Source organism: Tiliqua scincoides, chromosome 2 (genome assembly GCF_035046505.1).
Source record: "Tiliqua scincoides isolate rTilSci1 chromosome 2, rTilSci1.hap2, whole genome shotgun sequence".
In the NCBI taxonomy this organism is placed as follows: Eukaryota; Metazoa; Chordata; class Lepidosauria; order Squamata; family Scincidae; genus Tiliqua; species Tiliqua scincoides.
In genome coordinates, this window is record NC_089822.1 from 141563643 (window position 1) to 141582558 (window position 18916).

The window sequence follows — 18916 nt, forward strand, 5'->3', positions numbered from 1 at the left end:
TAAGACGGTGTGAGTCATGCAAATCTTGTTGGCCTTAGTGCAATTCAAAATATGGCTCTTGTTAAAAATTAGTTTTATGTGATACACAGAATCAAAGGGTTGAAGTAAGGTTGCCAGGTTGCAGTGAAGAAATTTTGTCTTTCTCCAAGACGCAGCTGCAGTTTCACCCAACCTCATGTGATCCATCAGCAATGCTTTGGAGAAATGCTTTGCTAAATGCTTTAGAGAAAGATTGAAATCTTTAAGTTACAGCAGACAGAATGGGCAATGTGAGGTGGGTGAGTGTGCTGGTAGAGGAATTGGGTGTGAGAAGTTGCAAATTTTCTCTTGGTCATTCTCTTTTCTGTCTGCTGTGGGGCAAAAGTAGAGCCCTGCTTACTAAGAGAGGTAGGAGGGGGACAAATGACCAAAAGGAGCAGCAGGAGGAACAGCAATTGCACACTCTCATCACACATCGTTTTAAAAGCATTAAGTCACTATCTTCAATTGAATATCTGGCAACCCTAGGCACCAGTAAGGGTCACTGGTACACAGAGTGAAGACTTCAGCCTCTGCTGCACCATTTGGCAACTAAAAGGTGCAAAAAGTTTGTGCCTTTTATGGCAGCTGTTTGCATTAACTCTACAAAATGAAAAACACTAATACTTCTTTAACTACAGCTGTGCAATGACTATTCTCAGCCATGATCTCAGGATCATTACCAGTGCTGGTCACCAATATGGAGCACTGGCTGCTCTGAAGGACTGGGTGGTGATGCTACTGCTGAGTGGAAAATCAGAATCTGAGATGAGAATTAGGTCAGCTGCACTCCCCCCATCCACTGCCAGCCACACTGACCTAAAAAAAGGAGCTGCCAGCCTAACTACTACTGTATTTTTCCCCTGGAAAAAGAAAGACAGATACTTCACTATCCATCCTACCGAAGTCACAGAAAAGGGATCAAGGAGGATAAAACAGCAGGCCCATACTTTAGCAGTTCTCTGCTTAAGTTTTCCAATTAATAAGACCTTTGAGAATCACCTGCTGTATAATGATTACAAGGAAGAACAAACACAAGAGCCCTGTGGCACATTCAAGACTAGCATCTTTATTAAAGCATAAGCTGTTGTGAACTACAGCTCACTTCAGCAGATGCACTAGTATTTTACAGAATTGTATGCTTTAATATGCGTGTTAGTCTTTAAGGTGAAACAAGACTCGCTGTTTTGGTGCAACAGACTAAAATAGGCATTCCTCTCTGGAAAGCAAGGAATTTAATATTCCATATCCTGATCACACTACCTCAGACTTTTAAGCGTCACCTTTGCCCTTGCTGGGAGAAAGGAAAACCCAAAATTAGCAGAAAAATAGTGGGGCAGACTGCATTACTGTTTTTATAGGAACTTAAGAGTACATAGAATTGCAGGGGTGAGGGAAGGAGAGCTACCTGATCTCAGGTTTGAGAGCAAAAAAAGAAAAAAAATATCCCAGACTCAGAGGTCACTACTGCAATTTTTATTATTGCATCTTTTAAAAATGAGGAGGAAAAGGTGGAAAGTGGAGCAGCTGTTACAGAGAACATGACGGTGTTGAGTATTATACAGGGGCAGGGAGAAGACATGGAACACTCTGCCCATTTTAGTATCCCTGAAAACCAGCCCCATGCACTGGCACTGTGACATTTCCAGCCACCCATTGCCTGCCCCAACAGGATGAGGGGAAGAAGAAGAGATAAGGACTTAGGAAGGTGGCAAAGTTGTAGTTTTAGAGTCCTCAAGTATCTAACACATCAACAGCTGGGAGAAATACTTTTAAAAATTCATACAGCACCCAACATAAAATAAAATTAAAGGTACAAAGGAGGATCCTGAAGACAGCATCTTCTGGTCTGTGTATTGCACAGTTCTCAGAATGTTCCCCTGGGGACGGTTTGTTCTATGCACGCTATGTCCGGTTGAGAATTCTAACACCCTTACAAATCCAATTCCAGGTCCTCAAGCTCCTCTTCCAAAGCTTTCCTTCGAGCCAGCTTGTCCAGCTGCTCTTTGGTCGGTTGCTTGATCTCCCCAGAGTCAATCCGTGCCTGCAACTCCTCCACCTGCCGCAGTTTCTTTTTCAGGTTTTTGACTTTCTTGTACTTCTCCAAGATGGCAGCAGGAGAAGAGGCATCACGGCTGCCTGCTGGCACAACCAGCTTCCCATCCCCACTGCTGCTTGGTGCTGCTGTCAAGGACGTTTTCTCTAGTGACTGGATCAGGTCATCTGTATCTCGCTCCCCTTTCTCCTGCTGCTGTTTTCTCTTCTCCTTGCGTTTTAGGTTCCTCTTGGCTGTCTTAGAGAGTCCTGTCTCGCTGCTCTCTGGTCCTTTTGAAGCTTGCCTGGCCATCTGGGTATTAGTCTCTGGATTCAGGCCTGGAGGTAGCTCTGGTTTGCTTTTGAAGAACTTCACGTATTTATTCTCATACCTGCACGAAACAAGAGACATCAGATCTCTCTTCTCTCAATACTTGAAATATGCAAAAACAAACAAAAACACAGGAGGAGGGATCTTTCTTCAGTGCATTAAAAGAAAGAGCCCCTAAAAATTAGAGCTGTCTCTCTATAATTCCAGCTCCAGTTTCCCCTCTCCAGAAGCAAGCAGCAGATCAGATACAGGCTTGAAGTTCTTGTTCTGTTTAATGATGGTCATGATGGGTGCAATTGCAGCTCTGGCAAGTCACTATGGATCACATTATTTACAGTATCAGACTCATCTAGAAGCAGTTGCCCTCATGAATAAGGCATCCTGTTACTTTCTGCCACTGAGCTTTGGGCTAGAGATGATGGTGATGAGAAGCACATGTGGATTCTAGCAAGGAGCAAGAGGGGCAGTGATAAGGCAGTGCCCGAACAACTGGGTTTTTTTCCCCTTTCCTAAGACAGACACTGGTTTTGTACTCATGTGTAAGTGACCTTAGCAATCCACGCCACCTTGTGGTTCTCAGATGAAAGATACCAATTGCAGCCAGTATTACTTCAGTAACCACCTGTCCCAGGCCGATAGGGATTTTCTCAATAAGAGAGCATCTCAAGGAGCCTAAGCCCTTATTTGAGAGGTGCAAGGTACACAGCAGTCCGTTTCATTTCCTGCTATTTCACAGTGATGATGGTGGTGGGAGGGAGTGCAGCAAAGCCTAAGGAAGAAAGGGGACTAGTTTTGTTCATACATCAATAGCGTCAAAAGCAAGACAGATGTGAGTAAAAACCTATGAAACTTGGGTGCCCTTCAGGGAGAAAGGCGGATTACAAATCCAATAAATAATAAACTAAACTTTTATCAGATTGTAACAGGGCATATTTTAGCAGTTCAAAACAAAACAGAAACTGAGCTGTAAAGACAGTATTTGTGGTCAAGTTTCGTTCTGGTACATGTCCAAAGCAGAACAGATTCAAATCTCATGACAAAGAAAAATCATACAACTGTTTCTGAGAAGGGGATGGGGGTCCCATCGCCCAGTGGCAGAGTACATGTTTTGCAGAACTTAGAGCACTATCCAGAAGTTTCCAGGTTCAATCTCTGGTATCACCAGGTATGGCTGGAAAAGACGTCTTTTTGGAACCCTGGAGAGCTGCTGCTAGTCAGTGTAGACATAGTGAGCTAGATGGATCAATGGTCCAGCACAGTAAAATGCTGCTTCCTATGTTCAACTGGATCAATTTCACTTTAATGGCCAACAGCTAGCTATTAGATATAATATGCTGGTAGAATGGGATAGATAGGTAATTGAGACAGAAAAATGAGACACTTATTTCTATTTTCAAAGGGGCTGGAATCCAAAGACTACTTTAGGGATGCCTAGGGCCTGGGAATACCTAGTGGGAATTTTGACCATCCCTTTAAAAGCAGATACCCATCAGGTAATATCTGCAGGTATTGCCTGATTATGAGAAAAGTGTGAACATGATCACATTTAAGTTCATCTCAGAACATTCTCATACCTTCAGGGCATTTCTAATAATGGATGCCACCAAGGGGATGATAACAATTGACCCTAAAATTCAGGAAATTAGCATGCACATGAATAAGAGAGCAAAACATACTTTTAACAGAACCACTTAGTGTCCTAACTTCACTCTCACTCAGAATATCATAACCATCTTCCTGAATCATCACGGCATGAAGTTGATATTAGAGGGAAGAAACCAAAGAGTAAAGTAGTCTTATAAATGAGAGTCATAAGATCTGTGAACAGATCTGATGCGATATAAAACAGTGGGGCAACAACCCAAGCTTCCAGATGGCACAAATGTCTGTTCCCTTATCCATGCCTCACTTTGTATTGTAAAAGAGATGCCAAGCCACACCACATGCATCTCGCAAAGGCAATTCAGTGTAATGTTTAGAGATTTCTTATGCCCCTAAAAGAAAAAGAAAAAAGAGTAGATGACAAAGATGAGAATCTAACTTACACTGGCACCTCTTCTTGGGGAATATAGCCTTCCTTCACCCTCCTTTGCTTTCTCCAGGTGCCATCTGGACGCTGTGTGGAGGCGATGTATTTTCCTGAAACATCATGAGTATTTTAGAGAGAAAATGTCTGGGTTTTTTTTTAAACCTATAATCTTGTGAATGAATGTTTCAGTTGCATAGCAGGAAAAGGACACTCAAACGTATGTTAACTGTGCTTTCCTGGGCCACTTTTTACATCACCAAGTTCTTACAGGACATATATTTGCAGAGAGAAATTAATATAAACACTTATGTAGCTTGCCACCTCTCACCATCCAACATAGGGATTTCCTACTGTGCAACAATATTCAACAGTTAGGTTACTCTCTTACAACAACCTTGCAAAGTAGGCCTGCATTATTATTTCTATATTATAAATGAAATACACAAATTTCTACCATGTACGAGTCTGGTAGCATGTGAAGAACAAACAACTCACAAAAAGCATGGCTAGGACTTAAAACTACTGCAACAAGTCAGCATGGGGAAACTTATGCAGCAACACAACTCCTCAGAACTTATAGACTGTTCCACTCACTTTAACCCATTATACATTCAAGGGAGGAACTATAGTTCAGTGCTTAGCATCTGCTTTGCATGCAGCAGATTCCAGGTTCAATCCCTGACATTCCTGGGTAGCGCTGAGAAAGTCTCCTAGTCTGGAACCAGAGAGAGCCTCTGCCAAGCAGCACTGACAATACTGTGCTGGACGGACCAAACGTCTGAATCCAAAAAGCAGCTTCCTGTGTTCCAGGATGAGACAGGGTGACCAAAACACAGGAAAGTTTAAATGTCTTTAGAAGTCACAGAAAATGAAAGTCAGCAGGTGCAGCTTTTCTCACCCTTTCATGACAAGTTGCAGGTTGCTGAAATTCCATCTCATACACAACTTTCCCCTGTCTGAACTTCCCACTTTGCATGAGGACACGGGGGGGGGGGGGGGACAATCATACACAACTTTCCAGCTCCGGTGTAGCCATAATGCAGCCCCATGGTAAGGGAACACATGTTCCTATACCTTAAGAGGGCCCAGTGACTGCCCCTCCACCACAAGATGCAGCACACACCCCACTGGCACAACTGCACCAGCACTGGAAAACTGGATAGGATTGGGCCCTTAGTGTCCTTAGGTCCACTGTACCACTTTGCATGATCCACCTATTTGAAGTACCACTGGAAGTAACTGGCAATGATGTCATCACCAGTTACTTCTGGAGTGGGAGAAGAGACAACACAACAAACTCTGGTAAGAGGCTCAGGAGGCTTTTTTGAGCCTGCAAAAAGCACATGCTAGAGATGTGCCTGTCAATCTGAGGGCTCAGTCCTGTCCAACTCTCCAGCACTGACGCAACCATGCCTGCGGGGCGTGCACTGCATCTTGCAGTGGAGGAGCAATCATGGTCTCCTCAAGGCAAGGGAACTTTTGTTCCCGTACCTCGGGGCTGCATCAGCGCTGGAAAGTTGGACAGGATTGGGCCCTGAGCCTCCTACTGCTGCTTGTCACTTCCTTGCATTGCTGGTCCTGCTGCCAGGCAGCGGGGGCCTGGGGGTCCTAAACTGAGCACCTCTGGGTACCACCTCAAGTACCGCCAGTGGTACAAGTACCAACAGCTGAGAAACAGTCCTCTAACATAAGGGGCAGGCGGACTGAGCACCAGGACCTGGTTCCTTGAAAGGGGGGTGTGCTGAAAAAGATGCACCTGCTGGCCCCTCCCTTCCTTCTGTCCTCACAACAACCCTGTGAGGTAGGTGCGCTGAGAGACAGTAACTGGCCCAGTCACCCACAGCCCAGTAGGGATTCGAACCTGGACCCTCCAGGTCCAAGCCCATCTCCCAAACCGTCCTGACACTCCTCCTGCCAGACAGAGGGTGGCGCGTGAGCAGAGGGTCGCAAAGCGATGCCACTTCTACAGAGGAGGCGTGGGGGAGGGGAGGGCCCCTACAGCGAGGGGCGGGGCTAAGCGAGCGCAGCGAGGGGGCGGGGCTCAAGTGAAGCGCAGCTGAGGAAAAGGGGGACGTGCCCTAGAAGAGGAGGCGTGGTCCAAGGGGGATGGGCCTCGGCGGGCCCAAAGATGGAGAAGGGGAGGGGCGTCATCCCGGGGAAAAAACCGGAAGGTGAAGCGGGCCTCAGAGGGGGGGCCTCGGCGGAGCTGGGTCGCGGCGGAGCAGGGGAGGGGAGAGGAGGCCCCCCCCAGCACCCCCCTCCCGGCCGCGGCTTCCCCACTCACCCGTTTCATCAGTAACATAGGGAGTCGCCATCTTGGAAACGCGACCTACTTCCGGTCGTATCGTCTCCACCTCCGGATATGACGCAGGTGGGGAGGAGGGGGGAAGTGGCCACGCCACCATCTTGTTTTTAAATCTCAGTCTTCTCGTGCCCGCCACGCCCTTGTAACCGTTGGGCTCAACGGTTTTATTTCCCAGGATGCCGTGCGTGTCTCCCGGGCTTCCCTGGGCTGAGAGGCTGATGAGTGTAGAGAGCAGCCTCAGGGCTGGGAACGAAAGAGCTCCTGTTTGAGAGCCCAAGCCTATGCCTGTCTACTCAGAAGCAAGCCCCATTATAGTCAATGGGGCTTACTCCCAGGAAAGCGTGGAGAGTATTGTGCCCTGAGTGAAAGGAAAATGCATCATTTTCCTATCCAGTAGGGCAGGTCCTTGTCTCGCTGTTGCAGCGAGGAAGGGGGCTGTGGTGGTCAGTTGCACACCACGTGAGCAAGAGTCCAGATCCCTCTCCTCACACCCCAGTCCTGTGCATGTCTGCTTAGAAGTCAGTCCCACTGTGTTCAATGAGACTTACTCCCAGGAAAGCATGTATAGGATTGTAGCTTCACAGCCCAATCCTGTCCAATGTTTCCAGTGCTGGTGCTGCTGGGCCAATGGGGTGTGCCTCCCCTCCTGTGGTGGGGAGGCAGTCACAGGCCTCCTCAAGGTGTGGGACATTTCTTTCCTCACCTTGGGGCTGCACTGCAACTACACTGGAAAGTTGGATAGGACTGGGCCCTCAGCCTCCTGGACAACCTTGAGCTAGTTGCACACTCTCCGTTTCCCTTTCCTCACAAGGTTATGTGAGATAAAGGGGGAGGAAAGAGGGTGAACTTTGTTGGAGGCAAGGGTGATATAAAAATGTCGGCAATAAATAATTCCTCAAAGAAGGGGTCCCTCAGTCTTGTAATGCATAGTATGTCTCTGTATATTGATTTTTTGTTTTAGGTCTTTCTTCCGATTTTGTAAATCCTTGTCTCTAGAAATGTCAAGTGCTGAGAGCAGATGTAATGTTGTGAAGGACACAGACTGCATCGAAGTGCTATGCTGTGAAATGTGCAGTTGCAAATTAAGTAAGGCAGGAGATAGAGTGAGGTCAAGGCTGAAATCCTAGATCAGCAATTTCCAGCCCTTTTCATCTCATTCATTCAGCCTTAGCATCAAGGTGCTAAAGTTGTCAAGGCACACTATCAGTTTTTCGGCAACTGACAAAGCAGGTGGGGAGCTCACATCCCCCAGTGGCCCTATTAATAAATCAGCCTCACCCAAACTCCTGTGACACATTGGTGGACTATTTGCAGCACCCCACTAAGCTTATGAAATGTACTTCTATGCAAGAAAGAGACTGGGTTGTAGACTGGTATGTAAATCTAGAAGTTGCGCATGACTTATACTTGTGGGACTGAGGGCCCAATCCTGTCCAACTTTCCAACTCCGGAGTGTAGCCACATTGCAGTCCTGTGGTAAGAGAACAAATATTCCCATACCTTAAGAAGGCCCCAGCGACTGCCTCTCCACCACAGGATGCCGCACATACCCCACTGGTACAACTGCACCAGCACTGGAAAATTGGATAGGATTGGGCCCTGAGTTCTCACCCCTTAAATCTATGGTAGTCTTCTGTGATAACTTGTGCACTCCTACCCATTTTTGGGATTTAGAAGGTGATGGTGTTAAAATCACATTTTAAAATGAACCACAGCAACAAAACATTTTGAAATCAATTTGAAGAGTGTTGAAGAGCCTGATTTGCAACTTTTGGCAGCTGTTCCCTTCCAAACCTAAGTCATAAAAAGGCCACATAACCATTATGAAAAGCTTTCCACCTTACCACAAGAAAGGCCCTAAGGTGGGTTTTACAGCCCCAACGTTGTTTGATAATTGGCTCCACATGAGCTAATGAGCTATCTCTAGTTTTAAAAACCAGTGTGTTAATTCAGTTATGGATTACAGCACCACATTTGACTTAATGAGGATGTTGTTAGTTGTCCAGATTTGTTTCTCAAATAGTGGAATGTGCATATATTAGTTTGCAAGATCTGTTGAAACTCCAATACTTGCAGATAAACTGGTGATAAAGTCAGGGCTAAATGCTTAGGGTTTGATACTGATACAGGCCTTGCTGAGGGAGAATCAGCATAGCTTCTGGAAGGGTAAGTCTTGCCTCATGAACCTTTTAGAATTCTTTGAAAAGGTCAACAGGCATGTGGATGTGGGAGAACCCGTGGACATTATATATCTGGACTTTTAGAAGGCGTTCGACACGGTCCCTCACCAAAGGCTACAGAAAAAACTCCACAGTCAGGGAATTAGAGGACAGGTCCTCCACATGGATTGAGAACTGGTTGAAGACCAGGAAACAGAGAGTGGGTGTCAATGGGCAATTTTCACAATGGAGAGAGGTGAAAAACGGTATGCCCCAAGGATCTGTCCTGGGACCGGTGCTTTTCAGCCTCTTCATAAATGACCTGGAGACAGGGGTGAGCAGTGAGGTGGCTAAGTTTGCAGACGACACCAAACTTCCAAGTGGTGAAGACCAGAAGTGATTGTGAGGAGCTCCAGAAGGATCTCTCCAGACTGGCAGAATGGGCAGCAAAATGGCAGATGTGCTTCAATGTCAGTAAGTGTAAAGTCATGCCCACTGGGGCAAAAATCAAAACTTCACATATAGGCTGATGGGTTCTGAGCTGTCTGTGATAGAGCAGGAGAGAGATCTTGGGGTGGTGGTGGACAGGTCGATGAAAGTGTCGACCCAATGTGCGGCGGCAGTAAAGAAGGCCAATTCTATGCTTGGGATCATTAGGAAGGGTATTGGGAACAAAATGGCTAATATTATAATGCCGTTGTACAAATCGATGGAGAGGCTACACCTGGAGTATTGCGTCCAGTTCTGGTCGCCTCATCTCAAAAAAGACATAGTGGAAATGGAAAAGGTGCAAAAGAGAGCGACTAAGATGATTACTGGGCTGGGGCACTTTCCTTATGAGGAAAGGCTATGGCATTTGGACCTCTTCAGCCTAGAAAAGAGGTGCCAGAGGGGGGACATGATTGAGACATACAACATTATGCAGGGAATGAACAGAGTGGATAGAGAGATACTCTTTACACTCTTGCATAACACGAGAACCAGGGGACATCCACTAAAATTGAGTGTTGGGAGAGTTAGAACAGACAAAAGAAAATATTTCTTTACTCAGCTTGTGGTTGGTCTGTGGAACTCCTTGCCACATGATGTGGTGATGGTGTCTGGCCTGGACGCCTGTAAAAGGGAATTGGACAAGTTTCTGGAGGAAAAGTTCATTACATGGGTTACAAGCCATGATGTGTATGTGCAACTTCCTGATTTTAGAAATGGGCTATGTCAGAATGCCAGATGCAAGGGAGGGCACCAGGATGAGGTCTCTTGTTATCTGGTGTGCTCCCTGGGGCATTTGGTGGGCCGCTATGAGATACAGGAAGCTGGACTAGATGGGCCTATGGCCTGATCCAGTGGGGCTGTTCTTATTTTCTTGTTATCGAGGAAATTGTACCATCTTTGTGTAGGGGAACCTGAAATAGTACTATACAGCAGCAGCTCACAAGAAATGAACTAATGTTCATTACTTAGTAAAGCATTTTCTATCTACAGTTCATGTTAATGCCTCCTGCACAGACTAGCTAGATTACCGGGGGCTTGCAGGGAAGAAAAAGATTGACCAAGAGAAATGTCTGCAGGCAAGGAATAAAATTTGTGTACAGTTCTGTCCTGATGAGGCATTTTTTTTAAAAGTGATAAAAAATTTTTGTGATAATCACAGTTTGGACAGTCAGCTTCATATGGGAAACTTAAAAAACTCTGATAAAATTTATTTGAAATCCAGCTCAGTTGTAATCAGATATCTGTATGGTGAGGAAGATTCTGGAAGCAAAGTCTTCTGTGACCTAAACACAAAAAGAGGACTGGTTTTGAATAACCAGATTCAAATAGATTTTGAATAGAAATTGGAAAAATGGTGGAAGGTTGCAGTGAAAAAGAAGGGCTGTGCTGGATCAGGCCAAAGACTCGTGTAGTCTGCATCTTGTTTCCCACAGTGGCCAACCAGATGCCCGGAAGCCCATAAATAGGAGAGAAAGATATACCTGCCTCTTGCTCTTGCTCCCCTGCAACTGATAGGGGAGGCATACTGCTGCTGAACCTGAAGATAGCATATTGTCATCATTATTATAGAAATTCTGTGAAGCTATTCTTTACATGGTGTGGTTTCTTTGTTACACACACACCATACAAGAGAAGAAGAACTTTGTTTAATACTCAGAAAAGCTAATCCAGAAGGTAGGAACATTTGGAAGAGGCGACCATAACAGGCTTTTTTCTCCTCCGGAAGATAGAAAAATAAGTAACCATTAAAAAAAAACAACTGGTGATACCACTTGGGGAAGCAACCATAATTATCTCACCTTCTTGCCAGAAGCCTTGGAGGCAAATCACTATCCTGTCTAACAGTGAGACTAAACTATACTGAGTCTACTTAAGCCATTTCTGCCCAATGGTGCATATACACAATGAGGATCAAATGTGTACACCTGCGGGCTGGGCAGAAATAGGTTAATTCCTCCTGTATTGCATTTTTTGAGTTTTGCAAATGGCAGACATTGGCCATTTCACATCATGCCATACCCACCAGCCCCTTTTGCTTTTCTTAACATTCACGCATATGCTTGAGTTCTTGCATAGATTTGGTTTGTCCCAATAAAGGCATTACCAGATTGTGGTTTTTGTTATACCCAAGAGAGAAATCAAAGCCACAGAAACAAAATAGCTTATAATCACAGTTCCCAAGAAAAGTTCACAGAAACAACTGCATCTCTCTTTTTGTCCAGTTATTAATGTTGAGCATAAAAGCAGGAGATGAAAGAACTTTGAAAGTTATAGGAAATGACTCTTGCATCTCTTTCTATAGTAGCAACCATATTGGGACTGACGAGAAATCTCTCTTCTTTAAAGGATGATAGGTGTATTTATTCTACTATGATATTCCACCTGGGGATAATGGTCATCTGTTAGTTCCTGTAATTAGATGTGCAGCTGTTCTTATGCAGATTTGCTCAGATGTAGAGACTAGGTTGTTCAGCTGAACTTAACAGTCAGTTCTCATTATCTGGTAGGGTAGCTTCCTGGAAAACCAAGTGGATAGTGAATGTGCAGATAACAAAGTTAGGTACAAGGGGTCCCCTAGGGGGGAAGGGGTACCATTGGAAAAAATCTAACAGAGAACTTAGGACACCAGCAGAGTGCAGCAGGAAGTGCCAAAATATTTCTGAATGCTACAGAGATGTAAAGGGACCTTCTCTGGCTGGAAACTGCAACCAGTGCAGACCCCTTTAAAATGTCTGGCGGAAGCTTTCACCAGCCATTTTAAAGGGGTCCATGCTGATCATGGGTGCCATTCTTAAGATCCCTGCAGCCTCTGAAAAGTTTCTCTGCATAGCAGATAATGAGAACAGAGGAGTGGATAATGAGAGAAGGTAGCAATTCTGCCCCTCACAGATAAGCAAATTCACATACAAACCCTTGCTAACTGGGTAAGGAACTCTTTCAAGTGGATGCTCCTCTTTTATTTAGCATGGGGAGAGTAACTGGCCCTCCTCACCCTTTCTAGTGGCTGTCTGCTGGTGTTCTTTTGTATCTTTTTAGATTATGAGCCCTTTTGGGACAGGGAGCCATTAGTTCTTTGATTTTCTCTGTAAACCGCTTTGTGAACTTTTTGCTGAAAAGTGGTATATTGTTAATTATTGTTAACTATATTGTTAATTATAGTTATAATAATATAAAGATAACTGATTGTACTTCCAAGTAAGTGTGTCCATGACAGCTGTCTGACTGGAATGTGTTTGTCTTATTTTCTCCTGAGAGATTAATAGTTTAAAACAGTGGTTCGCAAGCTTTTTGGTTTCCAGAAACCTTTACACTCCTAAAAGAAGTGTTGAGGAACCCTGCAGGTGCATGTGCAGAGTCTCAGGAGCCCAAGAGTGCTGGTGCATGCATGGAGTGGAACAGCACCATGAACAGCAGGCAGGAGGGACAGAGGAGCAAGCCAAACAGGGAACAGATGGTAGCCACTTACGGTGTGCTTGTGGATCCACTGAAGGGGTCTCAGGGAGCCCCAGGGCTCCTAGGAGCACATTTTGAAAAATGCTGGTTTTAAAAAATGGGATAAGCTTTTGTTGGTTTTTCATGGAATAATTGTTAGGAAGAATCTCAGTGAGGTTACTTAATCCAGCTCTCTGAAACAGCAGCATTCTATGCAACTAGACTAAAAACAGCCTTGGGAAGCTATTAATTTTGAATGGAAGAATGGGGGTGGGGGTGGGGGAATGATAGGTTCTTAACCCTTTCCCCTCTGGATGTTTTCCCAGCTGGTGCCCATTTAAATGCACCCATAGAAATCAGTGGAAAGAAACAATTGCCCACAGAGTCTTCCTAAATCTCACCTCCCCGATACATAACATACAACCAAGCATGGAATACAGACTATGTTCATAAACAATCACAGTACGTCCACACTAGCACTTAAACCCCTTCCATGGAGACCAAATCTCAGACTATGACAGAGCACACAGTGTGAGGCTACACCTGTCTGGTCTCATGAGGGCCAAACTTAAAGAGCACAGAGGGGAACATTTCTCATGAGAGCGATGAAGAAAGGGCACTTTGCCAAAAGTGAAACATTGTGCATAAACAGCTTGCTGCCCTCAGAACCTATTGTGGAAGGATATTCCGTTACCATGTATTCACAGCCTTTTCAGAGGACTCTACATCCAACTGGCCACTCCACCATCCTGATGGGGTGCACGGACAGAGTGCTGCAAATCTAATATATATCCCAACTCCTACAGATTTCCCAACAACATCCTTGATATCTGTGTCCTGCAGTCCCACACTCACACTGTAGCACAGCGATTTTCAATCACTGTGCCGCAGCATATTGGTGTGCTGCAAATGGGCTGCAGGTGTGTTCTGGGAGTTTGATGGAAGGTCATTTATGAGTAGTGCCATTGGGGGATGTGAGCCTCCTGCTGGCAGTGCTATATGTCTTGTCAATTGTTAAGAAACTGATGGTGTGCCTTGACAATTTTAGCCCCTTGTCAGTGTGCTGTTGAATGAAAAAGGTTGAGAACCATTGCTGTAGCAGATGTCCTCTGTTGGAACACTCAGCATCTGAGATTTGTTTTTCAGGAGAACAGCTGTCCTGACACCCATTATGACAACGGGGAACAAGGGCAGTCAGGAAATGCTAGGATGTGCCCTGGTCAAAACCACAGGGATGCTGCAGGAACTAGGAGATTTATGTGGATCCCTGCTCACTCTCAGGTAAGCAGCAATCCAATTCTGTGGATCTGTGCCCACTCCATATCCTAGGGGGCTGCATTTTGTATCATCCCCATGTTCGTTCCAAGAGGAGGCTGCCACAGATAGGATGCTTTACATCTAGCCTGCAAAATCCCCTTCCAAAGGCACTGATCTGGTCAATGAGGGGAGGCATGGTATGAGGATGGCCCACTTCTTGGGGAGCCAGGGCTACCACCTTCCACACACTTGGTTGCTACTGCTGGAGGCCTCCATTAGTCAAGAGGAGAAAGTGATGGAGGGTGACCGCTTCCTCCTTGTGGTGCTTCATCATCACTTGCAATGCAACCCTATGCAGGCTTACTCAAAAGTAAGTCCCACTGTACTCAATGGGCTTATTCCCAGGTAAGGGAAATTGCCTTGCAGCCTCACTTTCTTTTCCAATCTGCCTGGCAAAGAATTCTCTGCAGCTTTAAATCCTGCTTACTTATACCTGCAAAAATCAGCCCATTAAAATGTAACTTCCTACCTAATTTGAAACGTGGGATAATGTAGCATCACAACTATGACATTCTTTTGTTCAGACTGGCAGTGCCATAATGAATAACAATCTTATGAGCTTTCACAGTAATGAATGCATGATTATAGGAGGGCTGCCTGCAATGTTATCTTGAGAGCTGAGATTGCTGGGGTGGAGGAGGGTTTTACTCTCTGAGAACTTCTTTTCCTGTTTCTTTTGAGCTCTGCTAGAGCACAGCAAAAGGTGAAGTATTTCAAGGAGATTCTTAATGGATGTTTTACTGAATGATTTATCTTTCTCTCTGGGTTTTCAGATGCATCTTCCCCACCTCAAAGATGATTTAGGAATTGGTTGGGAATACAGTATCAGTTGTGAAATAGGTCTGCCCCATGGTTTGACACTGTTTCTACTTACATTACCATGTCTGATTCATGCTCACATGGATAAATAGTGTGTGCAGAGATTTGAGGTTGATCTACAAAGTGCTGCTTGGAAAAGAGAAACCAGCTGTAACAATGCTGAGCTCTTGTTAGCCACAGCTAGATGATGATGTGGGTGTTACAAGCACACTAGCAAGGAAAGAAGCAGCACAGGTGGAGGCCCTTATGCAAGAGCTGAGAACAGCCGCAGCCCACCTCCCACCCCAGTTTTGTACTGCACAGTTGGATGATTGTCCAGCAGGTGTCACTCTGGCTTGCTAGCAACAGGGGATGCTGGACCAAGAAAAACTGCATCTGGTTCATTTCTATCACCTAAAATTGCCAGAAAGCAATTTCTTGACAGCAGTGTTTTAATGGCCATGGGTACCCTGTGCTGAATCTTAATCTGGGGCCCCACACCTCTATAACTCGCATATTTATTGATTTATTTTAAAATATTTACAGGCTGCCTTTCAATCTCAATAAAGGGATCACCAAGGCAGCATACAATCCACACTATGGAACAATTTAAAACAGTGGTTCCCAGTCTTTAGGAGCCTGTGACCACTGAGACAAATATTGGAGCTGGTGTGGATCACATGCAACCAGGGCTTCTAAGTGGAATTTTATCAGGGGTACAATGTGTTTTTTGGGCCCCTTCACAAAGGAGGAGGATGAAATAGAGTTGGGGAGAGTGGCGACAAGGATGGGGCAAAACAGGGCATGGGAAGAGTTGCAACAGCAGGAAGAGTCTTTGGAGCCTTGATCTACTGTGCTTCCCAATGTGGAGCCCAGATCTTCCTGCCCACACAGTGTCAGCAGCTAGATACAATAATACAGAAAACCAAACACACTCCTAAGTCTCTAAAAAATTTTACATATAGAAAATCATTGCAGAAAATTAGATCATCATATTTAGGTTCACACTAGAATGGAAAGTATCCTGGGTGTACCAAAACGCACTTCTACAGCAGCTGTAGTTCCACAGCTGTGTCCTTGATACACTCCTTCATGGTAAGCAGATCCACAAGCCAAAGAGCTACTGAAGCAGGTCAGTTTCCACCCAGATTTGACACTGTTAAGGAGTGTCATGTATGCATTCTCTGGGCCAGCACAAATGCCCATTGTGCACCCAGAATCCTATGCAGGCAGCAAGTCCGGGTGGGGTTGGACAGTATAAGATCCCAGGAAATTTCTGGGGGCCCTCCTTCAGCTCCTGGGCCCCCTTTCTGACCCTGGCCCCAAGTACAAATTACCCCCTGTAACTCCCCTCACGGGCCCTGCATGTTACCCCCAGCCCTTCACACAAAAAATACAATTAAATTTGTAATAATTAGAGATTTATTAGATGCATTATTGATAATGAAGATTTGTGGGTTGCTGCTTTCATTGCTGGCTGCAGGCAGTTCATTCTCTGCCCTCTCTGGTGGTCTGTGGGGAAGCACACTAGAAATTATCAATCTTTTCCTCTGAGGCTTGTGGACCACTTCTCAGGGTCTTGCGGATCACCTGTGGACCATATCACTGGACCACAGGTTGGGAACCAGTTATTTAAAAACATCTGATTAATCAAGAACAATCCATTGCTCCTTCTTAGATGGCACAACTTAGACCGTGCCTCCTGCCGTCTGAGGGTCATAGGCACCAGAAGCTTTGACAGGATGATGGAACAAGCATGTTCTAAGCTGGGGGGGAGGGTAAAGAAGCCCAGTGATGGGAGCAAGACAGGAATTCTGCATGTTTGTTACATTATATCCCATGTTTCTTCCATCATAATGCTGTACGTGGGCATCCCAGGTGGTCACCCACCCAGGCATTGACCAGATGTAGCAAAGAAGGGGTCCTGTCAGGTAGCTTCTGATAATGCTGTGAATTCCATCCAGAGCCATACAAAGCCTCATCAGGTTGCTACAGTGTTTATTCAGTAACTGCCACCCCCATCCTAGAACATTCCAAACCTGCTGTCATGCCCTTCCACCAAAGTCTTATCTCCTTTGATGTTGCCCTCCAATTGTTTAACTCTGATACCTCTTGGGTATAGTATTTGCATGCTGGTGACTGGGGTAGAGGCACACAGGGGCTGAAACACCTTTGTTTTGCTGGCCCTATTGACTCTGTTTCTTTTCCTAAAGTGTGTAGAAAAGTAGTGAACAAATATTTCTGTGCTTATAAATCCTTTGATGTTTTCAAGATAAAAATATCTTTTGATGTTCTTGCTATCCTATGTCTACTGCATGTTTCTGGGGATGTGCTTAACTTAGACCAGGGGTGTCCAAACATTTTTTGCAGGAGGGCCACATCATCTCTCTGACACTGTGTTGCGGGCCAGGAAAAAAAGAATTAATTTACATTTAATAATTTGAATAAATTAACATAAATGAATATATTAGAGATGGAACATATATGAATGAATAAAGGTCTTGCAATAGCTCAAGCCTATAAAAGACATTGCACAAAGCAAGGTCAGCCTTTCCTTCAATGTCGCTGCTGCTTCACAGAAAAAGCAAGCAGTGCAGCACTCACCCTAAGCCTCACCCTCACCACTGCACTCACCCTAAGCCTGCAGCTTACGCAAGAGGTCAAGCATGCCCTCACAGTGAGAGCAGTTGCATTGAGCCAGCATGGGCTCCAACAAGTCTCTGGAGGATCAGGGGCTCATTGGAGACTGGGGGTCCCCCGTGGGCTGAATTGTGGTTCCCAAGGGGCACAAATGGCCCCTGGGCTGGGGTTTGGCTTAGATTCAAAGGCTAGCTTATGGGAGACCCTTAGTACAGTGGTGAGACTGATTTGAGAGATGCTATAGCTCAGTGGAAGTGCATCTGCTTTGCATGCAGAAAATCCTAGGTTCACTCTCCAGCCTCTCTGGGTAGGGCAGAAAAATCCTTGCAGAACTACTGCCAGTCACTGTTGACAATACTGAGATAGATGAACCAATCCTCTGACTCAGTAAATGGCAGCCTCCTATGTTCCTGTTTATCCTGACCAAGTAGAAGGCTCCTTGTTGATATGTAAATCCTCCCAGCCTATTTTTAATCAATGGTTCTGTCTGGAAAGGGTGAGGCTGAATCATCTGCTGACCTTACCATGAGTAAAGGGGAGGGGTCTAGTAAAATAAAGGTGAGGTGATTCTTTTCTTTGGAGCTAGTTTTTGTTTGGATGTTGGAGTTAGAAGAGGACAAATGGGTGTCTGCATACATTGAATTGCATGAACAAGAATGAAAAAGAATTCTGTACCAAGGAAAATTAGCATATGCTCTCTTCCATTTTAGGGTAGACTTTACAAGCATTGAGACTGTGTCAGAATGGAATTTATATTCCACAGTTCCACCAGTAAATTCTAGATAGGTAGAGATCTAGAAGTTATTAAACTTCAATGTGGATAATTTTCTACTGCTGTCCTTTCCCTTATCCTCCCCCCCCCACCCCCACCCCCAAAAAACTACTTATCTCTGTTGCCACCACTGATAGATGAGTTCCTCTCCCACCAAACCTAACCCCCCCCCCCTTGGGACTTCTTAGCACTACTACTAATCTTCTTTCCCAAGGTACCCCAGAAGGGTACTGCAAGACCAGTCAGGCTGACACATCTATAGTCAAAGTGTTCCCCACCCACTCCTTTTTGCAGTTAGTATGGATTAGGTAACAGAAAGACTAGAAGCCCAAGGCAGCTTACAAGATGCTTATAAACACAACACAACATAATAAAACTCACAAGTCAGTGCTATCCATGGGAACTGGTGTTATAGCCTCTGTCTGGCCTGGGCACTTTGTCTTCTTTCCTCCCCTCAGGGCAGGCAGATCTCAATCCAACCCTGGGCAGGTGGGGAAGATAAATTTAGCACATGGAAGTATCAACAACAAAAGAATAATTGAGAGTACAGTCCTATGCTTGACTACTCAAAAGTAAATCCCACTGTCTT

The 18916-nt window shown here is 45.2% G+C and overlaps 1 protein-coding gene across 1 annotated transcript; it reads right to left on the reverse strand.

Moving 5' to 3' along the window:
* Positions 1-1479: 1479 nt before the first annotated feature.
* Positions 1480-6766, reverse strand: PYM1 (PYM homolog 1, exon junction complex associated factor). The gene is made up of 3 exons (XM_066617869.1): positions 6697-6766; positions 4429-4522; positions 1480-2444 (listed from the first exon to the last, which is right to left on the reverse strand). Exons 1-3 carry the CDS (start codon positions 6725-6727, stop codon positions 1952-1954), a joined length of 618 nt encoding a protein of 205 aa, XP_066473966.1. The 5' UTR covers positions 6728-6766; the 3' UTR covers positions 1480-1951.
* Positions 6767-18916: the final 12150 nt, after the last annotated feature.

What these genes read in the sequence shown, in the direction of transcription:
- PYM1 (XM_066617869.1), bottom strand. Translation starts at nt 6,727, where the DNA reads ATGGCGACTCCCTATGTTACTGATGAAACGG. An exon ending in CTATGTTACTGATGAAACGG is followed by an intron (nt 4,523 to 6,696) that starts GTGAGTGGGGAA and finishes ATGATGTTTCAG; the next exon opens with GAAAATACATCGCCTCCACA. An exon ending in CCCCAAGAAGAGGTGCCAGT is followed by an intron (nt 2,445 to 4,428) that starts GTAAGTTAGATT and finishes TGTTTCGTGCAG; the next exon opens with GTATGAGAATAAATACGTGA.